We start from the raw sequence: 23,762 nt of genomic DNA on the forward strand, positions 1-23,762 counted from the left end.
CTACCATCAGTTGACTGGACAATCTCTACACTACATGATAAGTCCCATGTAATAGGTGGTGAGCCTATTGCCATATACTAGGCACAATTCCAGACACCGTGCTACTACTAAGAAATTTTCGAAAAACCGAAAAAAGCCTAGTAATACTTTGCCCGACCCAGGAATCGAACCCGAGACCCCTTGTCCGGCAGTCGCACTTGCGACCACTCAACCAACGAGGCAGTCTCTACACTACACGAGTCACAGTTTACATGTAAAATAGGATAACAAAATAAAACAGCAAAGTTTTTTAAAAAAATCATAAAATTTATTTGGTTTTTTCATTCATTCTTTTTTTTCTGTATGTAACATTTGATTACAAAAAAAAATAATACATTTAATATTAATAATCTACAAACATAATTATTAGAATCATTTCGAAAAACTACTTATTATAAACACACAACGTCACGCCTTTTATCCCCGAAGGGGTAGGCAGAGGTGCACATTACGGCAGGTAATGCCGCTATACAATGTACACACACTTTTCACCATTTGTGTTATAAGTCCCATGTAATAGGGGGTGAGCCTATTGCCATTTACCGGGCACAATTCCAGACTCCGTGCTACTACTGAGAAATTTTCGAAAAACCGAAAAAAGCCCAGTAATACTCTGCCCGATCTGGGAATCGAACCCGAGACCTCTTGTCCACTCGAACAACGAGGCAGTCATATACTTATTATAAAATGGAGACAAATACCCTGAAGGGATAGGCAGAGGTGCCTTCAACAACACCCACTTTTCACCACTTACGTTATGAGTCCCATGTAATAGGGGGGTGAATATTCCCAGAACACTAAAAACTACAGACTCCGAGCTATTACTGAGCGTTTCGACAATGAAAAACTCAGTTTCACAGCCCGGGAATCGAAATTAGGACCTCGTTAAGCTGTGATAGTTGTTACCACTCGACCAACAAATTGGTCTAAAATTATGTTTTGACGTATCACCTGATGGTAAGCAATCGCCGCCGCCCATGGACACTTGAAACACCAGAGGCGTTACCAGTGCGTTACCGGCCTTTTAGGGGTTAGGAATTTAAGGGTCTTTTTTATGGGATAACCTTCCAAACTACTGCAACTCCAATGCACCAGGATCTACAGTAGATACAACCATGCAAACACCGGAACACTGAAGTCCAACGTCCCAGGGACATGAATGACTGTCTTGGATCCCGCAACGAAATAAATCAGAAGATATTATTAGAGAAGAAAAAGAAAATGAAAATGATATTTTCCAGAATTTAAGTGGTGTTAGGGAATCGGGGATTGGGAAGATCGGGAAGGAAAGAGAAAATCTATCGTTTTATACAACTGTGGTTACCTCATATCGACCTAACATGCCTAAACTGGTAGCTTTTACTTGTGTCGAATGCTCTCTGATTTCAAAATCAGCTAAATAAGTCTTTATCTCCTTGCCTTTAATATTCACAATTAAATTATTAGTCTTCCCCCCTTTGACTGAATCAGTCTTCTCTTTCCCCCCATCCTTTTTCCAAGTCCATTTCTTATAACCTTCCACCGGTCTATGTCCAGCCAAAAGCATCTCCTCAACTGCCAAAATCCTAATATTCTTAAACAAGTCTTGTAGATTAACTTCAGCTGACGCATTTTTGTCATTGTAGTAATTCTCTAACCGAATCAAAAGTTGAGAATCCCATGGTTCTAGAGTTAAAAGATGTATCCCTTTAGGCAAATCCCTTTCTAACCAGGAAAACTCATTATGCATCGCGAACCAATCATCGTACTTAATATTAGTAGCATCAGCGAATAGCAAAATAGGGGGCTGATGCATTTCAACAACTTGTTTCTTTAAATTGTCTTTACTTATGCCAAGATACACTCTATGTTTTCCTCTAGCGACGAGTCCTTTATCTTTAGCGGTCTCATTCAAGGCTTCTCCGACGCCAAAAGCATCATCACAAAGTAATCTTCTATGAAGCATCAGCTCTATTTCACCATCTATCATAGAACTGCCGCCTTGAGACCTATCAGTTAACACGGACATACGAAAATCTCTACTATTCTTTATATATATCTGATTAGCTACTGGATAATAATTCCCTGGTATAGGTTCTTGCAAAGACACATTCCATTGCGGGCGATGATCACGACACCTCTCAAGTATCTGTCTACCATTCGAATCTGTGTAAAACTTTCCCTTATTTGCTATATGAGTTTCATATTTGATAATGTATTCTTTACCTGTATCATCTAATATAGGTATTGGGCCAACAACCCATTCAACTTCTAAGTAATTTTGATTGTCGTAGAATTTTACGTCTAGATAACCAGCAGGGCTTAAATCTAGTCGAATTTCTTGCACAATGTCTCCTTTGATGATGTCAGTGGTGATGGTTTCTAATTTAATTGGCACGTTAGATGAAGGTCTAAAAATGTAGGCACCTGAAGCCCTATGTGCTGTGTCGTGGTTGTCCCCACAAGTTCCTATGTAGTAATACATGTTTATTGAGAAATTCGTTCTTGAATTGTCCGGGAAAATGATTTTCTTGATGATTCCTGTTGCTCTGTTGACTTCCAGTTTGAAGTGCTGAAAAAAATAAATGAAGAATTAGATTTGTGAATAGTTTTGTATGACAGTGAAAAAGTGTCGGTAAGTCATGCTTAGGTACGAATCCGCCTCACAGAAAACTGACGTGAAACAACGCTTAAGTTGTGTGAGTGAGGTTACCGGAGACCCAATTACACCCCAATTTTCCCAATCCCCGATTCCACAACAACCCTTAAATTCCTAACCCCCAAAAGGCCGGCAACGCACTTGTAACGCCTCTAGTGTTTTGGGTGTCCATAAGCGTAGACGATTGCTTACCATCAGGTGATCCATCCACTCATTTCCCATATCCCCATAAAAAAACAATATCAAATAGAAATGGGACACAGAACTGCCAGACACACACTTAACCAACTTCCAAAAAAAGATGTATTACATTATCCTTACCTGATTACCAATAATAATTTCATCTTCATCCTTTACAGCGTGATGTGGCTCATCAGCCAACATCCTCAATTCCTCATTACTAAACATGCTAGGATAATTGAACGGTCTGGGCTCATTACTGCCTTTACTATTATCAACTTTCTTATTACTATTATGTACCAATATCTTTTCTAGTTCTAATATCTTTTGGTTATCATTATCGTGCGGTCCGCCTTTTAAAACATCAAGATTAGGCTCATTATTATTCTTATCTGTCTTCTTTCTATCATCGAACGGATTTTTGTCATAATCAGGTACTTTTTGGTAGTTATTTTGCAACTCATCTTTCAAAATGTCGAAACTGTTGCTATTGTCAATTTTCTTACTATCGTCTGCTGTCATTTTTTCGAAGTTAAGCAGTTTCTTGTTATTGTCACGAAGACCATCTTTCAAAATATCGTATGTTGGTTCGTTAGTGATTTTAGTATCAATCTTTTGTTTATCATCAATAGTAATCTTTTCAAAATCAAAAATATGTTTGTTATCATGCGGCATATCTTTCAAAATATCGTATATAGGTTCCTTATTATTCGTACTATCGATTTTCTTACTATTTTCCACCAAAATCTTTTCTAGCTCAAGCATTTTTTGATCATTATCGCTTAGACCAGTTTTGAAAGGATCGAAAACAGGATCATTATTGTTATTTTTGCCAATCTTCTGTCTATTAGCTACCAAAATCTTTTCAAAATCAATATTCTTTTGGTCGTTATCATGTGACTGATCCTTAGTTTCATGATCGTTCGTAGTTTTATAAATCTTCTTTCTATTATCTAGAATCTTTTCAAGATCTAACATTTTATGTTCTTTATCATTCGGATTAGTTTTTAAGACATCGAAATTGACATCTTTATCATATATGTTTGGTATATCTTCTAGATAAACTGGGGGGTCGGGGATCGATTCAGTTGTCAAGTACTTTTCGTAATCAGTTTTAGATGGGTCGTTGCTCCAAATATTCTGATTTATACTTGGATAATAATCGTAGGAACCTTGTTTAGCACTGCGCTTTGGGCGCAAACGTTTCTTTATGTAGAAGCTCCTATAAGATAGTGGTTTTAATTCTGTCAAGAAGACAATTTCTTGTGTCGCTTTTGACACTCGAGTCGGTATGTTTTTGACTTTCGCTGCTAATGGTACCATTTGTGTTTTCATTATAGTACCTGTAAGGAATTGTGTGGTTATTATTATTTATTTATTTAGAAAAACATGTATAATTTTACAGCTTAAACCAAGACATTATACAGTTCAAGATAAAATAAAATAGTAAAATAATTTTAATTATGTGTTATACAAAATTGTTCTAGTTTTTATATTAATTAAATATAATGGTTTTGCTCACGTAGATTAATGGAGAAAAGCTCTACTAGTTTCGAGTCACAGAGTGACTCTTCATCATGAGCAGCGTGTCGCGTAGCGTACTGCGATGAAGAGTTCCAATGTGACTAGAAACTAGTAGAGCTTTTCTCCATTAATGTACGTGAGTAAATCGTGATGTTTAGTTAATTTAATATGTCTCACGATAGTTATTATATTAAAAATCGTTATTTTAATTACCAACATATTCGTATTATTGGTCAGAAGCAAAACAAACCCTAGTCTATAGTGTTTGGTTTGGATTTTGTTTGTCGCCTATTAACCGATTTTATTATAAGTTTCGTGAGACATACTAAATTAATTATTATGTTATCGGCTTACTCACGTAACTGTTTGACGAGGAACTCGACTAGTTTAGACAGTAGCAGCGACAGTCGCCGCGTCGTGTGTCGCGGAATGTCAAACAGTTACGTGAGTAAGCCGATAACATAATTATAAAATAATATTAATAGATGTAACTTACCATACGGTCCAAAGACCTCAAATGTACCAGCCGGCACAGGTATCCTGATCGGTTCCTTCACAGACCAACCCAGAGGATTGTAGACAGTTACCTGTAAACAAAGATACCATTAATGGTGCTTTTCCACCAGAGATGTGCTATGCTACGTTGCTGTGGATGCGTTTGGATTCCACCAATCATATTCATTGGTACACATAGCTTAGCACTGTTGGACCACCTCCATGCTTGGCAGGTATATTGGAGATTGCAGTCTATAGGGATAAAGTTTATAAGAAAACATCTAGACTATTCTTGAACTTTCTGAAATCGCTCGCGGTCCGCCATGTCATTGGTTCAATCAATGAAGAGCAAGAATGCGATCGAGTACACTTCAAAAGGTTACTTCAACCTTTAAGGTGAGCGTCCACAGACCGCATCGTAAGCATTGCACGCACCGTATGGATCGCATCAAACGGATTTTTCAGACTGTGTCTACTGTATCAACAACGATCGGATTGCCGACGCGAGTATTAGCAATCAGATTGCTGATCCCACTTTCATTCGGATTTTTGGTATCGGCTGTCCGTATGACGTAATCAGTACGTATCGCATGTAGAAGTTGAGGAAGAGCGGTTCGTACGATGCGGATCAATGGACTAAAATCCGTTGCGTGGGATGCGGGCCTGTGGACGCTTACCTTTAGTCGGATATATGACACCCGCGTAAAGAGTAAGAGTGGCGACAAATATATGTACTGTGGCGTCATAACACGATTTACTTAATAGAAGCTACTTCTAAGTGTAGGCTCGCCATGCTTCGGCACTGCTGGGCCGGCTCGACCGGAGTGATACCACGGCCGAGCAGTACACCGACGTGAAACAACGCTTGCGTTGTGTGAGTGAGGTTACCGGAGGCCCAATTCCCCAACAACCCTTAAATTCCTAACTCCCAAAAGGCCGACAACGCACTTGTAACGCCTCTGGTGTTTCAAGTGTCCATGGGCGGCGGCGATTGCTTACCATCAGGTGATACGTCTGCTCGTTTATAAAATAAACTACTTACAACAAAATTATCGCTGTTCTCTGATACTTGGCAGCTAGACTCGTTCAGGTGACATCTCTGAAAGTCAAACATCGGCTTTCTCATGCTATCCTTTAATATCATTTTACTGAAACAAAAATATATGTATTATATCAAACTGCCGCACTCAGAGACATTTAAAGGTTACTTACCCCAGTCCTTAGAAATTGTTTTACGGAACAAAATCTATACTAATATTATAAAGCTGAAAAGTTTGTTTGTTTCTTTGTACGCGCTAATCTCAGGAACTACCGATTTGAGAAATTCTTTCAGTGTAAGATAGTCCATTTATCGAGACAGGATATATCATCACGCTAAAACATTTAGGAGCGGAGCAGCAATGAAAAATGACACAAAAACAGGCAAAGTATGAAAGATATTATACCATGCGGGCGGAGCCACTGGCGAAAGCTAGTCATTGGTAAGAAATTGTTTAAGTAATCATACATCTAAGTACGGCAATACGATTTTGTATAGAAAACAATTGCTAAGGACTGGGTTGAGTAACCATTAAATGACTCTGAGTACGGCGGTTAATTTCAGATTGGTGATATATTAATGAAAAGACTGATGACTGTTTATATAACCATGTTATGACTCTGAGTGCTGCGGTAGACAGCGAAAAACACGTTTTTTGTATACTCATTAGTTTTATTTTTATCACAATATTCTGCTGTTTTGTTGTTGCGATAAAAATAAAACTAAGGAGTATTCAAAAAAAGTTTCTTCACGAAAGTTGTTTGTTATCATGAGTACAATCACGTGTTTAAATATCGTTCACTAATTACCAGTCACCCAATATAGGTATACTTACTTGAACGCCTGTTTAGCAATAATGAATGCGTCGTCGATGGCTTGGTTCAACAACCTCTCGTAATCGTGTGTGACATGCTGCTTCTCTGTCCCTGTTATAGCGTCATGATGTTGCATTACACCTGGAAATTATTATACATCATTAAAATATCTAAATTATATCACAGTCAAAGCATTTATTTTAACGCAACGCAACACAACCTTACGCCATTACAGCACGTAATGCCGCTATACAATGTACACACACTTTTCACCATTTGTGTTATAAGTCCCATGTAATAGGGGGTGAGCCTATTGCCATATACACAATTCCAGACTCCGTGCTACTACTGCCACGTTGGTCGAGTGGTCGCAAGTGCGACTGCCGCACAAGGGGTCTCGGGTTCGATTTCCGGATCGGGCAAAATATTGATGGGATTTTTCAGGTTTTCGAATATTTCTTAGTAGTAGCATAGAGTCTGGAATTGTGCCCAGTATACGGCAATAGGCTCACCCCTATTACATGGGACTTATAACACAAATGGTGTAAAGTGGGTGTACATTGTATAGCGGCATTACGTGTCGTAATGTGCACCTCTGTCTACCCCTTCGGAGATAAAAGGCGTGACGATGCACGAAGTTTCCGATATCTCTTGAGTTTGAGATTGAGTTAGTGACCATGTCAGTTTAAAAAAATTGGTATGAACTCACCCATAGCACTTTTCAATTCGTTGAGAACAAATTCATTATGTTTGTCTAAATCAGCCAACACTTGCAACTGTTTCATAGTCTGAAAACAAGTAAATAAAATATCAATATTGATTAAAACTGTGACCGTTTAGATTGACATGTAGTGACGGCAGAGTAGAATACGTTTTATAGACACTACTATATTAGGCAGAGAGCGTGCAGCAGCGCTCTCTGATAAACCTGAACCTTGTACACTGCGATCTCCAACCCGCCTGCCTGCGGAGATTATGGCAAACCCTCTTATGTAGAGGAGGCTCGTAGTCCAGCAGTGGACTGTAGATGTGATTAAAACTACTTTGTAAGTAGATTGTAGATCGCAGTGTAAAAGGTTCAGGTTTATCAGAGAGCGCTGCTGCACGGTCTCTATCTAATGTGTAGTCCTTTAGGGTGCTTTTCCACCATGCGTTTGGCTTTACCAATCATATTCATTGGTACACATAGCTAGTGAAAATGGACTTAGCTATGATTTTATATGGAAGATGCGTGCTATGAATGCATGCTATGGCTTCCCTACTACATCGCATACTCGAGCTGCGCATCTTCCTCGCACGACTACATAGCTTAGTATCAGTGGAAACGGTTACATAGTTTCACAACTTAGCTATTACATCTTTGTAGCATAGCTACATAGCACATCACTGATGGAAACGTACCCTTAATCGGGTATACGACACCCGTTGGAAGACTGGGAATGGTAAAATATACTCTTATTATCATTAGAACTTGAGACGGGATATTTACCATATTTATTTATGTCTATGAGTTTCCGATATTTCGGCACTGTTGCAAGCGCCATGATCACGGATGAACTGGCGTTCAATCGTTCGATGCGTTCATCCGTGATCCTATTAATAGTGTTAGTGACCATGTCAGTTTAAAAACTTATATACTCTTATTACCTGTAAATAATTATTTCCTTCTCTCTCAAAGAATTTGGTGGTAGGTCTAGATGTGAAATAGCCAGTCCAATAAGCAGTGGGGTCGCTGGCGTATGGGAAGAAATCGTCCTTCTTTGTGGGCAGAGTCGGGCTGAAAACGTAATATATATATAGCATTAATATTACATCATTATATGGTATAAAATATAGTCGCTGTCGGCTATCTGTGCGCCTAGCTTCACTGACGGACAGACTGACGGACAATTCAATTTGACGTTTCAAAAGTGCCTAATTTAGGATTACTTAATTGAAATAAATGCTTTGACTTTGACTGTCCTCCTGTTTTTTTTTTATGGCATAAGCCGGTAAACAAGCAGACGTATCACCTGATGGTAAGCAATCGCCGCCGCCCATGGACACTTGAAACACCAGAGGCGTTACAAGTGCGTTGCCGGCCTTTTGGGGGTTAAGTATTTAAGGGTTATTGGGGAATCGGGGATTGGGAAGAGGGGTAATTGGGCCTCCGGTAACCTCACTCACACAACGAAACACTACGCAAGCGTTGTTTCACGTCAGTTTTCTGTGAGACCGTGGTATCACTCCGGTCGAGCCGGCCCAGCAGTGCCGAAGCATGGCTCTCCCACGGTTAAATCTCTACTGACCCTTTTATATAACAAATAATGTAACTTTATGTCTACTTACTTAGCTTCTTTTACGGACTTCAAGTAACAATTAGGAGTCGAATAAAATACTGATATGTTAAGTCCATCTCTAGCCGCCTTCAAATTGGAATATCTGAAAATATCAATAAAAAACATTAGCTTTACAAATACCAGTGTGACTCCAAGTTATATAAGGTGTTCTAAAAGTATCTGCCACGGCTTTAATGGGAGGTAATGTTGTGTTTGAAGATTACAATAGTCAAGAAATTTCGTACCCCGGACCAGTTAACTCAATTTGAGAACATAAAGAAGTTAAATAAACATTGACTCTACTCTGTATAAAGTGGTTCACAAATACGCACGATGCGTCGCTTCGTCAATGAAGACAATTGATAGCAATTTCAACAATGACAGAGACAGCGAAAGAGATAGCTCTTTCATGACTAACTCATAGGTAGACTTTTGTTCTATTAAAAAAACTCATAATCAATCATTATTCACTATTGTAATCTTAAAACACAACACTACCTCCCATTAAAGCCGTGGCAGATACTTTTAGAACTTTTTTTAAGTAAACCGTTGCCCCACACTAATATTGTCTCCTGTGTCGTGAGTGCGTTTTCAAACATGCAGGTTCACATACACATCACACCTAGACCCGAAACAATTTGTGGATCACACAAATAGTTGATCCGTGCGGGAATCGAACCCGCTACACGTTGTGTGGTAGCCGGTTGCCCAGCCCCCCCCCCCCATTGGTGAAAATTGATAATGTTATATCCATAAGCCAAATCATGCTGTTAATATCATGCCATATCAGCGATATTTACACACGTGATTGTACATTTATGATACAAACAACTTTCCCGAAGAAACTTTTTTGTTTACAAATTTTTACCACAATAACAAAACAACAAAATTTCATGCGCGCGAGTTTTCGCATGATCAGCTGTTAGCAGCGTGGCGCCCGCGTTATCGGAAGACTAGTAACTAGGTAGGTATTTTGGAACTTTACTTTACTTTGTTATTGTGATAAAAATAAAACTAACGAGTATACAAAAAAAGTTTCTTTGGGAAAGTTGTTTGTAATCATGAGCACAATCACGTGTTTAAATATCGTTCACTAATTACCGGTCACCCTATATACTACAATAAAAATATATAATGATATCTTACTTTATCAATTTGTCAAGATTTATATACCACATTGACGCGTCCTGGTACGTAAAATCCCCGCCCATTGTAACTATCACATTTTGAGTTTTGTAGTATCTCGCTTGATTTTTAACATAGTCTAGAAAAACTGGAATCTGTGAATAGAATTTGGTGCTTAATATAAAGGGTATAAGGTATATTATTCATTGAATCGTTATTATTCATTACAAAGGGTATACAGTAGGTATATTATTCATTCATATATTATTCATTCATTCAAGTATATTACTCAAAGTGGTGTTTATGACAAAAAAGTTGGGTTTAATATTCAATTTAAATAACTTATTTTTAATTCACTTAGTACTACACCTAACAGTTCTATCGCCAAGCAAAATATTAAGAAAATACACAACTCTCCTTCTGGCGCAGTCGGGTAAAAAGACAAAGTATTGTATTGTGGGACAAGCCCGCAGGATCGACAGTAGATACACTGAAGTCTAACGTCCCAGGGACATGAATGACTGTCTTGGATCCCGCAACGAAATAAATCAGAAGATATTATTAGAGGAGAAAGAGAAAAATAAGTATACATGCTTCGTTTATGTATACGCACTTTCAGATTCTGATTGGTTGATTCATTCGCGCCGACCTATCAGAGCGCCGAACGCAATCTCGTTTCTTTCTCAGTAAACGTAAAACAAATTCGTACTAAGCTCTTAAAGAGATGACCTGTCATGATTTAAGTCAGTCTTAAAAATTCTCAAAAGGGAATTGGGAACACGGTATGAAGTCTTTTTTTAAGGAGGGGAAATCATCCAATGACTTCTCTCGCCTTGGCCGAGGCGAAAGGGAGTGTCAGACTCTTACTGACTAAAAACCACCCCGTTCCTACTCCTGCTTTTTGAGCCAGAGCCCCGGTAGCTTGCTAGGTAGTCCGCAGTATGAAGGCTAGGGCTAATTTTATTAAAGTAGTAAACCTAAAAACAATATTGCATAAACTATTCCATACTCTACAACCAAATTTAAATTTTAATAAAATAATTGCAAGCAATATTATATTATTAAGGTATTATATTTGATTGTATCGTCGTATCGTCACGCCTTTTATCCCCGAAGAGGGTAGGCAGAGTTGCACATTACGACACGTAAGCTATACAATATATGCCCACTTTTCACAATTTATGTTGTAAGTCCCATGTAATAGGCCTATTGCCATATACTGGGCACAAATCCAGACTCCGTACTACTACTGAGAAATTTTCGAAAATAATAATACTTTGCCCGACCCGGTAGTCGCACTCAACAAACGAGCCAATCAGTAATTTTTTAATACACTATTATGGTATATAGATCTTGACAAAACATGTCAAAAAATATATTTTCATACTTACACAACATCATTTTAAATGAAAATGAACTTTATATTAAACAAAAGAAAAGCAAAAACGTGCATTGAAGCTAAGCATGCAAGCTAGTGTTACATTCAAATCATCACACGCATTACCGTAGGACCTGTGTATTGAGTGTCTATTGTTTTAAAACATAATAGGTATATAGATACAGCTCTGCACATATTACATTTAAATCTCTATACAACGTGTAACAAAATACCCATATACATCAAGAAGCACTGAAGAATACAGGTTGAATAGAATCTCTACACAAAGTTTCAGCTGTTTAAAAAATTTTGTACCAAATACTTGGTGTCGCATGGTTCTTGATTTCAAATCATACAAACGTGTCACAACACTACAGGGGTCACTCGCTAATTACGAAACATTTCTTCTGTAAATCTGATCGCCTAGTACCTATCTACCTAATTTTGATTCGCATGAAAAATAAAAAAGAAATATTGGAAAAATTCATAACTTGGTACCATGAAAACATGAGTTTAAAAAACCCTTCCCGTATCGTTTGTTATGTTATCTAGAAACCGTGCACTTGATATGTGCATGCGGGGAGTCCCCGCATTTGGGCTAACGACCGACTTATCGACTAATGAAAATGCGCCTTATTCATACCCCGTCATCATCCCTATTAATGCAGCTTATTATTGAGCAAATAAATTATTATCATGCACAAGACATCGACACAAGACTTACTGTATCAGTTTGTCTAGGTTAATGAACCACATGGCAGCATCCTGGTAGTGGAAATCTTCACCCATTGTCAACAGAATATTATTCGTCTTATACGCTTTCGACATATTCGTACATATGTCCAAGAAATTCAGTATCTTTAACAAAAACAAACGTTTAAAATTGTTAAGGATCACTGCGGCAGTAACTGCTGTACTCAGAGACATTTAATGATTACTTAAACTATTCCTTAGTAACGATTTTGTATTGAAAACAATTGCTAAGGACTGGGTTAAGTAACCATTAAACGACTCTGAGTGTTACTATAGCTATCCATCAATAGTCCATCGACGGCAACGATCGACATCGGTCGACATTATTCGATTGGTGTGCTAGCTTTAATTGATCGACGGTATCGGTCGACTAACCGATCGATCGATGGCCGGTCGATGGCATCGGTCGACGTAGATTGATTATATTTCGACCAGAAACTGTCGATCGACATCGACCAATCCATTCCACTATCGACAGATAGTATCTATCGGCTATCGATCGATTGGTGTAGTAGAAACTATCAATCGACGTCGACTAATCAGACTGCGCTTAACACTTTGAACACCGTGGTGGTCACCGGTGACCGACGTTAGCGGAGGATTTACCCTCAACAGTTTTCTATCGGCAGTCAAAGACTTAATACCAGCCTAAAATACCATAATTGAAACATATAATTACTTCGCAAATACAAAACCAAGACAGAGCCATATCTATATCATTAGTTCCTTCACAAACACACACACACAAGCTAAAAAAAAAACAGATTTACACAACATGCCAACTCAAACTAACTTACTCAATCAACTTATCTAAGTTTTTGAACCACATTCCAGCATCTTGGTAATTGAAGTCATCGCCCATTGTAATCAATATGTTTTGAGTCAAATAATGCTGCGACATTTTGCGACAGATCGACAGAAAATCACGGACCTGTTTAGAATTTGGATTTTTAATATACTAACTTTTTTTTTTTTTTTAAACGTTGCCCCATATTAGGATTTTCTCCTGTGTCGTGGGTGCGTTTACAAACATACAAGTTCACATGCACATGACACCCAGACCCGAAACAACAATTTGTGGATCACACAAAGAGTTGCTCCGTGCGGGTATCGAACCCGCTACCCGTTGCGCGGCAGCCAGTTGCCCAGCCACCGCACCAACCGTGCAGTCAAATATATCAGTAGCAGCGACAATCGCCGCGTCGTGTGTCGCGGAATGCTGCTCATGAATATGAGTCTCTAGCACGGCTTGAAACTAGTCGAGTTCCTCGTCAAACAGTTATGTGAGTAAGTCGATAATATAATAATTAATTTAGTATGTCTCTCGAAAGTTACAATAAAATTAAACTTATCTATAATATAAAAATAAGTCGGGTTTTCCTTCCTGACGCTATAAATCCAGAACGCACGAACCGATTTCCACGGTTTTGCATTCGTTGGAAAGGTCTCGGGCTCCGTAAGGTTTATAGCAAAGACAATTCAAGAGAAAAGTAGAAAAACAGGAAAAAATTTTGGTAGCGCAACGGAGTTCGCCGGGTTTGCTAGTTATACTATATTTACTTTTAACTCAAATCAGTCAATCAGGGATGACCACGGCTAAAAATAAAAATAAATATATTACACGCTACAACCAATATAACAGATATAGAATATAGAATATAACAATATAGCAGAGAGAGAGTGACAGACTGTACACAGCTGTAACTACTGTGCGTAGCAAGCTGTGTGACATGTAGCGCGCTAGGGGAGTGTAGGGGAGTGCTGAGAGAGTGACAGACTGCACACAGCTGTAACTAGTGTGCGAAGCAAGCTGTGTGACATGTAGCGCGCTAGGGGAGTGTAGGGGAGTGCTGAGAGAGTGACAGACTGTACACAGCTGTAACTACTGTGCGTAGCAAGCTGTGTGACATGTAGCGCGCTAGGGGAGTGTAGGGGAGTGCTGAGAGAGTGACAGACTGTACACAGCTGTAACTACTGTGCGTAGCAAGCTGTGTGACATGTAGCGCGCTAGGGGAGTGTAGGGGAGTGCTGAGAGAGTGACAGACTGTACACAGCTGTAACTACTGCGTGTAGCAAGCTGTGTGACATGTAGCGCGCTAGGGGAGTGTAGGGGAGTGCTGAGAGAGTGACAGACTGTACACAGCTGTAACTACTGTGCGTAGCAAGCTGTGTGACATGTAGCGCGCTAGGGGAGTGTAGGGGAGTGCTGAGAGAGTGACAGACTGTACACAGCTGTAACTACTGCGTGTAGCAAGCTGTGTGACATGTAGCGCGCTAGGGGAGTGTAGGGGAGTGCTGAGAGAGTGACAGACTGTACACAGCTGTAACTACTGCGTGTAGCAAGTTGTGTGTAGATATTTTTTTTAAAGTAGTTAATAATTCTAAAACTATTTGTGAAATTGCTTGGCGATAGAATAGTATAATCAATGAATTATCAACTTTATCTTGATGACCATACAATGTAATTTTCCACAACTACCTGGTAGACTACAGCTCATTGAAATCGTTTAACATAAAACATATATATTTAATATACAGCATGTTAACTAACAGAGGGCGTTCCTTTAAACTCGTTAATCTATATCATCAATAGATTAAAATAAAAACATCAGTATAGAAAAATAAGCAATAAATTGCAACGTTGCCTTCCTTCAACTACGCGTGCAGTGTTTCTTATACGTATCGATAAAAAATTTTTGGTGAATATTTTAAATAAATAAAAAATCGTTTTGTTTTTGAATGGTAATATATTTTTTTAGCATGTATGGATGCTATACTATTGCGGGTTAACAGGAACGTCCTCTGTTAGTTAACATACTGTATAAATGTTCAGTAACATACCTTAGTCTCAACGTTATACAGCGGTGACGTGGCATCGTCTATGATTGGTTCATCAGAGCATAGCACGTCGAAGCAGAATCCGGGAGGCGGCGAGTATGTATTATATAATACTCCAGTAAATATATCTGACGATTTACCTGCAACATTATATGACATAATGTGACGTTAGTACTTGGGAGACTGCCTCGTTATTCGAGTGGTCGCAAGTGCGACTGCCGGACAAGGGGTCTCGGGTTCAATTCCCGGGTCGGGCAAAGTACTACTGAGCTTTTTTCGGATTTTCGAAAATTTCTCAGTGGTAGCACGGAGTCTGAAAATGTGCCCGGCATATGGCAATAGGCTCACCCCCTATTACATGGGACTTACAACATAAATTGTGAAAAGTGGGTGTACATTGTACAGTGGCATTGCATGCCATAATGTGCACCTCTGCCTACCCCTTCGGGGATTAAAGGCGTGACGGTATGTATGTATGTAGTACTTGGGAGAGAGCCATGCTTCGGCTCGACCGGAGTGATACCACGGCCTCACAGACAACCGACGTGAAACAACAATTGCGTTGTGTGAGTGAGGTTACCGGAGGCCCAATTTAAATTAAATCAAATCACTTTAATGCATCCACAGTGTACAGTTCCCCCCCCCCCCCCACTTTCCAATTTTCCCAATCGCTGATTGGCCGAAAACCCTTAAATTCTTAACCCAAAAAATGTAACGCACTTGTAACGCCTCTGGTGTTGCTTGCCAATGTGTTGCTTCGTAGCAATTTCCGTTCCATTGTCTTTGCCTACCCCCATGGAAGCCAGGCTTGAAGTTACGTACGTATGTATGTAAAAACTTCAACACACATGTCTAAAAGTGTGTTAAAGTACGAACCTCAATTTTTTTATTCGACTGTAAAACACTATGCGGAAAACCGCATCAAAATCGACACACCCAAACGCGACATAATCGTACACAAACAAACATACATACATACATACAGGTCAAACTTCAAACCTCCATATTATTTAACCCCTTGTCTGTCGGTATATAAGACACAATAGAAAACACATTGTGTCTCGCGTAGATCTGCATTCCGACAGACAACGGGTTAAAGTCAATTAAAAATAAAACTGCAACGTACCTAAAACATCGTCTCCTCTCCATAGCATCTCCATATTTTTACCCAGTAACCTGGTCCTCTTGTCCTGATAGTCTATCCTACCTAGAAACAGCCCATCATATCCCATCATAGACAGTAGGTTGGCAAACTCTCGGGAATGGCCGAACGGGTCGATCTGCCAACCGACGTGCGGCCAACCACATTGGCCGAACGTGTCGTTTAGTTTTCTGGAAAAAACATGAACATAATTCCGTCATATACGTAATTCTAGGCTTCATGCTACTTACTGAGATTTTTTTTATTTAAGAACGTTGCCCCACTTTAGGATTTATCTCCTGTGTCGTGGGTGCGTTTACAAACATACAAGTTCACATACACATGACACCCAGACCCGAAACAACAATTTGTGGATCACACAAAGAGTTGCTCCGTGCGGGAATCGAACCCGCTACATGTTGCACGGCAGCCAGTTGCCCAGCCACCGCGCCAACCGGGAAATGATTCGAAAAACCGAAACAAGACCAATTAATTTTTACAAGAACTATTACTGTGGCATTTGGAGTTGTATTGTATGTTCTTGGAGGCACTTGCACGTCTGTCGTGATATGGTTAAAACAATGAAGGCTCAGAACGCATAACGACTTTTTTTCATTGCCACAACGCGTTGAGATCGAATAGCATGGCAGCCACGACACGAATTTCGCTATTTGGTCTTTCTGTGATTGCCACAACGCGTCGTGCGCGTTTCCATTAGAGCCAAAACACGAATTTCGCGATGTGGATTGACATTTGACTATGACCACAACGCGTTGTGGTTTTATTTTATTTTTTTCGCTTACTGAGCGTTTTCGATCTTTGAACGTAACATATACACTAAGTCTAGGGGTAAATTATGATCTGGAATAACACATAAGCTACTTTTTATCCCACGGGAACGCGGCCGAAACTATTGGTAGAAAATAAACGATTATTTAGTGATGGTATAATCATCATCATCAGCCTGTTCTCGTCCACTGCTGGACATAGGCCTCTCCAATGGCACGCCACTGAACTCGATCTTCAGCTCTACGCATCCAACCACTACCAGCCACCTTGCGGATATCGTCACTCCACCTAGCTGGAGGGCGCCCTACACTACGCTTGCCTGGACGCGGTCTCCACTCTACAACACGTTTACCTCAGCGGTCATCGGTTCTTCAAAAACCATACTGACGGTTTAATCAAACTTTTATCGTAGGTCGGTTCTTCAAAAACACTAGCTACTAATCCAATAACCGCTCTCACCTCAATCCCCAAGTGAACTGATCGATGGTGCTCTGGTAGTGGGAGGCGGCTTCATCGTTCATGCTCCACGCGCCCCCCACCATCTGCAGGCGACCCTGGCTGACCAGCACCCGCACCTTCTGCTGCACGCTGGGCGGCTGACGCACCCACCACTTCCAGAAGAATGCTGTTTCTACGTATATAAATCTGGGGGTGAAAGAAAAATAACATGTAAGGTTAAAAAAAGGACAAACGGTGAAGGAAAGCATTGTTAGGAAACCTGGGCAGTGCCGCCGTTAGGGGGGGGCGTGATGGGGCGATGGCCCAGAACAACAAGTTTTGGGGGTGGCGCCAAAAAAATTAAAAAATATATAATGTAAAAAATTTAATAAATATACAAAACTTTTTACATCCGCGTCTTTAGTTCTGGGTAACGCTAAAGGAAAGATGAAATTATTAATTTTTAATAAAGATTAAAAGCTTAAGAGTTTGTTTGTTTGTTTGTTTGTTTGAACGCTCTAATCTCAGGAACTACTGGTCCGATTTGAATAATTCTTTTTGTGTTGAATAGTGCATTTATCGAGGAAGGCTATAGGCTATAAAACATCACGCTGTGACCAATAGGAGCCGAGCAGAGCGGGTGAAACCGCGCGGAAGTAGCTAGTAACATATAAGGTTATTTACACACCACTGGCAAACGGTGAAGGAAAACATTGTGAGGAAACCTGTAGGGCTACTCCGGTTCTCGAATGCGAAGTTTCGTTTAATCTTCGGCCGTAGGTTTTATTGATTTACTAATAGAATTACTTGAAATAACGTTTTATTTTTAGTTTCATATCAAAAGCTATTTATTTATCTTCATTACATTCGTTCCTTTTTGTTCGCAAAAAGTTTGCAATAAATAGAATTGTAGTATGCAATCTGGGAAGCTTTTCGTTCGTTCGTTGAATTAGAGTAGGCACCCTGGGCTTATAATTTCTAATTATAAGTTTGAAATCGCCAACCCGCATTGAGCAAGCGTGGTGATTAATGCTCATTCCTTTGCCGTGTGAGAAGAGGCCTTTGGTCAGCAGTGGCCACTTATAGATAAAGATAAAGATATTTTTATTTGCATTAACATAGAGAAATTAACTTGTACACACGTCGCTATATTTTATAATTACAAAAAAAATATGGTACCTTCTTTTCGGAGACTCCCAAAGTTCTTTCACGACCGAGTCCAGAATATACTGGACACCAGCCTTCTGGATATTGTTTCTGCCTGGAAACATATCATTTATTAATTAAAATCACGTAATTAAGTGTGGGAGAGTCATGCTTCGGCACTGCTGGGCCGGCTCGACCGGAGTGATACCACGGCCTCTAGAAAATCGATGTAAAACAACGCTTGCCTTGTTTTTCGTTGTATGAGTGAGGTCCAATAACTGCCTCCCCAATCCCCAAATACTTAATCTCTCAAATCTCTAACCCCCAAAAGGCCGGCAACGCACTACTAACTCGCCTAGTGTTGGAAACCCGTTTATGAGCGGCGGCGACTGCTTACCATCAAGTGATCCGACTGCTCGTTTGCTGCCCTATATAATAGTCAGAACGTCAGAACTTATTTCCATTAACTAAAAATAACGGTTAACTCATGAAAATATACTGAATCAGTAGGCTGCACAACATCGCCGCGTCCGCGCACGCACCTCATGTAGAAGAGTCCCTCTGTGACTCGAAACTAGTAGAGCTTTTCTCCATTATTATTGTACGTGAATAAACCGTGATTTTTAGTTAATTTAGGACCTGTTTCACAATGTCTGGATAGCCGCTATGTACCAGGTAATTATGAATTAAGGACGTAATTTGTATGCACTATCTGTCACAAAAGTTTATCGGGCACTTATATGAAAGCGCTTTAAAACAGGCGCTTAGTATGTCTCACAATAGTTATTATAAAAGAAAAACAACTAAAAACAAAAACAACAACAATCTGCCTGCTGCGGTTTTTCCATCTGATTACAATGTGGGTATCTTCAAGTCTAGAGTGAATAGGCTCTTAAGAAACTAGTGCGCCTCACCATCACTTACCATCAGGTGGGATTGTAGTCAAGCATTAGTTTTTATCGAATAAATAAAGAACTTACTTCCATAATAATACTGGTCAACAGTCTTCAGCCATCCGACGTCGTCGTGTGTGTGCGGCACGATGTGCACGTTCAGCATGCCGGGCGATGTGGCCGTGCAGCTCTGGAATGTAAGGCATGTCCTCATCAGCATCATGGTCATACCAGCAACACTCTGACAACTGTCCAGAGTCGAATCAAACCTAGAGAGCTCCCTAGGCAAGCACCATCATTGGTACAAGCCATGGTGCGGAGCGAGAGGGACTGGGATGCCGTCTCCTCCTTCTGCGAAGCAGTCATACTAGCTAAGGAGGAGGCGGGGCGCGTGAGAGAACAAACCTCCTCACGCCCCAGCCGTCGCGAGAGACACTCTGGGCGTAGGGGATCGCGAGACGATCTCCGGCCACCGTAAGTGCGGGCCTGCGGACGGCGAGCAAGGGTAGTAGAACCAGACCCGTGCGTACGGCGCGTCGCGTTCTGCGCGCGCTTCTAAGAGCCATCAGACTACCACAGATGAGACCCAGTAGGGCTGATGCCTGATCCGGAGCTGCGGACTATCTAGCTGGTTTACTGGGACTCCGGCTCGAAAAGCAGGAGTAGGAACGGGGTGGTGTTTAGTCAGTAAGAGTCTGACACTGCCTCCCGCCTCGTCCAAAGCGGGAGAAGTCATTGGATGATGTTCCCCCCTTAAAAAAAGCCCGAGATTTGTTTGGTATTCACTCTCAACTCGTCCAACAGAGCAGTATAGTTTTAAAACCACAATTACTTGAACCTACAACTGACTATGAACAATATAAACAATGATTCCTTGATAATAACTTGACCTCTACTCTACGATAACACAATTAATATGTGTTTAATAAATAATATGTTTATTACAATTGACTCCATTTATAGAATGCCTAGTTACATTTAAAAGTACTTATTTTAACCGACATGGACAGAGGAAACTAATCCGGAACTGCGGACTACCTAGTAGGGTTGTCGAGGCTTCGAAAAGTAGGTCCTACTCCTACAGGGTGGTGTTTAGTCAGTAAGAGTCTGACACTCCCTCTCGCCTCGCCCTAGGCGGATGAAGTCATTGGATGATTATTCCACTTAAAAAAAAGACTTCAGTGTTCCGGTGTTTGCATGGTTGTATCTACTGTAGATCCTGGTGCACAGGAGTTGCAGCGATATGGGAGGTTGTGGCGGGCTTGTCCCAATAAAAAAAATGTTTCATGCTTCATCCCTCGGGCACGCGGACGAAGCCGCTGGCAGAAGCTAGTTGTAAATAAGGAAGATAAACATACATAACTTCACGTCTGTCTCCCATGGAGGTAGGCAGAGACAACGGACCGCCAATTGCTATAATCTATACTTACTACTAATATTATAAAGCTGAAGAGTTTGTTTGTTTGTTTGAACGCGCTAATCTCAGGAACTACTGGTCCGAATTGGATAATTCTTTTTGTGTTGGATAGTGCATTGATCGAGGAAGGTTATAAGCTATATAACATCACGCTACGATCAATAGGAGATGAGCAAAGCGGGTGAAACCGCGCGGAAGTAGCTAGTGATATTATAAGTAAACAGATGTAGATCTATACTAATTATATAAAGCTGAAGAGTTTGTTTGTTTGTTTGAACACGCTAATCTCCAGAATTGCTGATCCGATTTGAATAGTTGTTTTTGTGTTGGATAGTGCATTGATTAAGGAAGGGTATAGGCTACATAACATCACGCTACGATCAATAGTTTCATGGTAGATATCCCACCCACTCGCACGAAGCGCTTCGCTTCAAGCTTCCTTGTGCGAATTGCTAGGGAGTGGAACTCCTTGCCGGAGTCTGTGTTTCCTGATGGGTATAACCTGGGTGTCTTCAAGGCCCGAGTGAATAGGTTGCTTATGGGCAGACGTGCTCCACCGTAGGCTGCATCATCACTTACCATCAGGTGAGATAGCGGCCAAACGTCGACCCATTAAATGTAAAAAAAAAAAAAATAGGAGCTGAGCAGAGCGGGTGAAACAGCGCGGAAGTAGCTAGTAAAGAATATAGATAATACGTAACTCACATCATATCCACATTTCTCAGAGTTGGTGAGGTACAGCTGCTCGAGCGGCACCAGGTGCGCGCCGCCGACACACAGGAGGAGCAGGACGTACTGCATACTGGTCTGGAGACAAGGAACATTGATTTTTTTATATAAACAAAACAACGTCATACCTTTTATCCCCGAAAGGTTAGGCAAAGGTACACATTACGGCACTTAATACCGCTATACACGTGATGTGTGTGAGTGAGGTTACCGGAGCCCGAATCTTCCCAATCCCCGATTCCCGAACAACCCTTAAATTCCTAACCCCAAAAGGCAGGCAACGCACTTGTAACGCCTCTGGTGTTTCAAGTATCCATGGGCGGCGGCGATTGCTTACCATCAGGTGATACGTCTGTTAGTTTACCGGCATGTTCCATGGAAAAAAAAACGTAATGCCGCTATACAATGTAGACACACTTTTCACTCTTTGTGTTATACGTCCCATGCAATTCGAGACTCCGTGCTACTACTGCGAAAAACCGAAATAAGCCCACCAATATTTTGCCCGACCTGGGAATCGAACCCGAGACCCGCACTTGCGACCAATCGAGCAACGAGGCGATATAAATTCGTTACATATTTATAATAACTATCGTGATACATTAGAATTGGAACTTAAAACGGGATATTTACCATGTTTTTCAATATTTATGAGTTTCCGATATTTCGGCACTGTTGCAAGCGCCATGATCACGGATAAACAAATTGAAAAACATGGTAAATATCCCGTTTTAAGTTCCAATTCTAGTGTTAGTGACCATGTCAGTTTAAAAACTTAAACTTAAATTAACTAAAAAATTAAGTCAGCGCACGCTGTTCATGAAGAAAAGTCCCTCTGTGACTTGAAACAAGTAGAGCTTTTCTCCATTAATGTACGTAAGTAAACCGTGATTTTAATTAATTTAGTATGTCTCACGATAGTTATTATAAGAAAATAATAAGAATCACAAAAGTGGTGTTTAACCAAGAAAAGGTTTACAATAAGATAAAATATGTTAAGAATGTGATGTGAAAGAACTCTATACAATATAATAATATCTATACTATATACTCAACAGATATATAAAGTCAACGACTGCTAATGTAAACATTGACGCCAATCATGTGTATTTATAAAATTCTTTATAAGCACATAGTTGTATAAAAAAACTAACAAACCCGGCCAACTCCATTTCGTCACCAATAATTTTCCCTGTTTTTCTACTTTTCTCTTAGATTTTCTTTGCTATAAAGCTCACGGAGCCCGAGACTTTTCCAACGAATGCAAAACTGAAGGCTCGCACATAGCTAGCTCGATGGTAGTAATTTGATGAAAGTAATTTTATTGTAACTTTCGTGAGACATACTAAATTAATGATTATGTTATCGGCTTACTCACGTAATTGTTTGACGAGGATCTCGACTAGTTTCTAGCCACGCTAGAGGCTCATATTCATGAGCAGCATTCCGCGACACACGACGCGGCAATTGTCGCGCTGCTACTACAGCAGTAGTAGTGCGACAATCGCCGAATATGAGCCTCTAGCATGGCTTGAAACTAGTCGAGTTCCTCGTCAAACAATTACCGGAGTAAGCCGATAACATAATAATTAAGAAAGTAATTTCCTTCAATTCCTTCGAGCCTACTCGAAGCACCGTCATCCTTTGGCTCAAATCGTTCGGCGAATACTGAACGGCGGGCCTCACTCGATAGATCAATGCTGAATGTGTGGACGAAAGCCCATGCCATGGGATTTACTCGACAGCTTAGCTCCATCGAGTAATACCGTATGTGAGTACGGAGCTTTAGATTAAAGTAACGGTATCAGTGCAGTATCAGTTTCGCTCTAGGTCAGTGAACAATTAGTAGACTTTCTATAATTACTAGTAACTCATGTTACTTAGAAAAAGTGTCACATAGTCGACATCATCAATAGTGCATGACAGTCAACTGGACTACGAGCCTCCTCTACATAAGAGGGTTTGCCATAATCTCCGCAGGCAGGCGGGTTGGAGATCGCAGTGTAAAAGTTTCAGGTTTATCAGAGAGTGCTGTTGCAACTTCCAGATCAGGCATCAGCCTTACTA

The 23,762-nt window shown here is 40.3% G+C and overlaps 1 protein-coding gene and 1 long non-coding RNA gene across 4 annotated transcripts in view; both read right to left on the minus strand.

The window, feature by feature from the left end:
- Positions 1-285: 285 nt before the first annotated feature.
- Positions 286-23,762, minus strand: part of LOC126911854 (uncharacterized) — a 115,362-nt gene continuing 91,885 nt past the window's right edge. The window contains exon 2 of the long non-coding RNA XR_007706334.1: positions 286-990. This is a non-coding gene — a long non-coding RNA (uncharacterized LOC126911854). The remainder of the gene's footprint in view (positions 991-23,762) is intronic.
- Positions 286-23,762, minus strand: part of LOC126911802 (lysosomal alpha-mannosidase-like) — a 30,160-nt gene continuing 6,683 nt past the window's right edge. Inside the window, exons 2-16 of one of the 3 annotated variants that reach the window (XM_050700663.1) lie at positions 21,672-21,773; positions 19,637-19,739; positions 18,690-18,771; positions 17,532-17,717; positions 16,269-16,474; positions 15,146-15,282; positions 10,195-10,328; positions 9,059-9,151; positions 8,378-8,507; positions 7,440-7,518; positions 6,751-6,871; positions 5,919-6,024; positions 4,878-4,968; positions 2,999-4,200; positions 286-2,590 (exon numbers count right to left, since the gene is read on the minus strand). In XM_050700663.1, coding sequence (XP_050556620.1) covers positions 1,346-2,590; positions 2,999-4,200; positions 4,878-4,968; positions 5,919-6,024; positions 6,751-6,871; positions 7,440-7,518; positions 8,378-8,507; positions 9,059-9,151; positions 10,195-10,328; positions 15,146-15,282; positions 16,269-16,474; positions 17,532-17,717; positions 18,690-18,771; positions 19,637-19,739; positions 21,672-21,767 — 4,011 coding nt within the window. In that variant the 5' untranslated portion in view covers positions 21,768-21,773 and the 3' untranslated portion in view covers positions 286-1,345. Of the gene's footprint in view, positions 2,591-2,998; positions 4,201-4,877; positions 4,969-5,918; positions 6,025-6,750; positions 6,872-7,439; positions 7,519-8,377; positions 8,508-9,058; positions 9,152-10,194; positions 10,329-12,275; positions 12,410-13,101; positions 13,236-15,145; positions 15,283-16,268; positions 16,475-17,531; positions 17,718-18,689; positions 18,772-19,636; positions 19,740-21,671; positions 21,774-23,762 lie in introns of all 3 variants that reach the window. The other 2 variants (XM_050700665.1, XM_050700664.1) reach the window with 2 other exon arrangements.

Source organism: Spodoptera frugiperda, chromosome 19, assembly GCF_023101765.2.
Source record: "Spodoptera frugiperda isolate SF20-4 chromosome 19, AGI-APGP_CSIRO_Sfru_2.0, whole genome shotgun sequence".
Lineage (NCBI taxonomy): Eukaryota > Metazoa > Arthropoda > Insecta > Lepidoptera > Noctuidae > Spodoptera > Spodoptera frugiperda.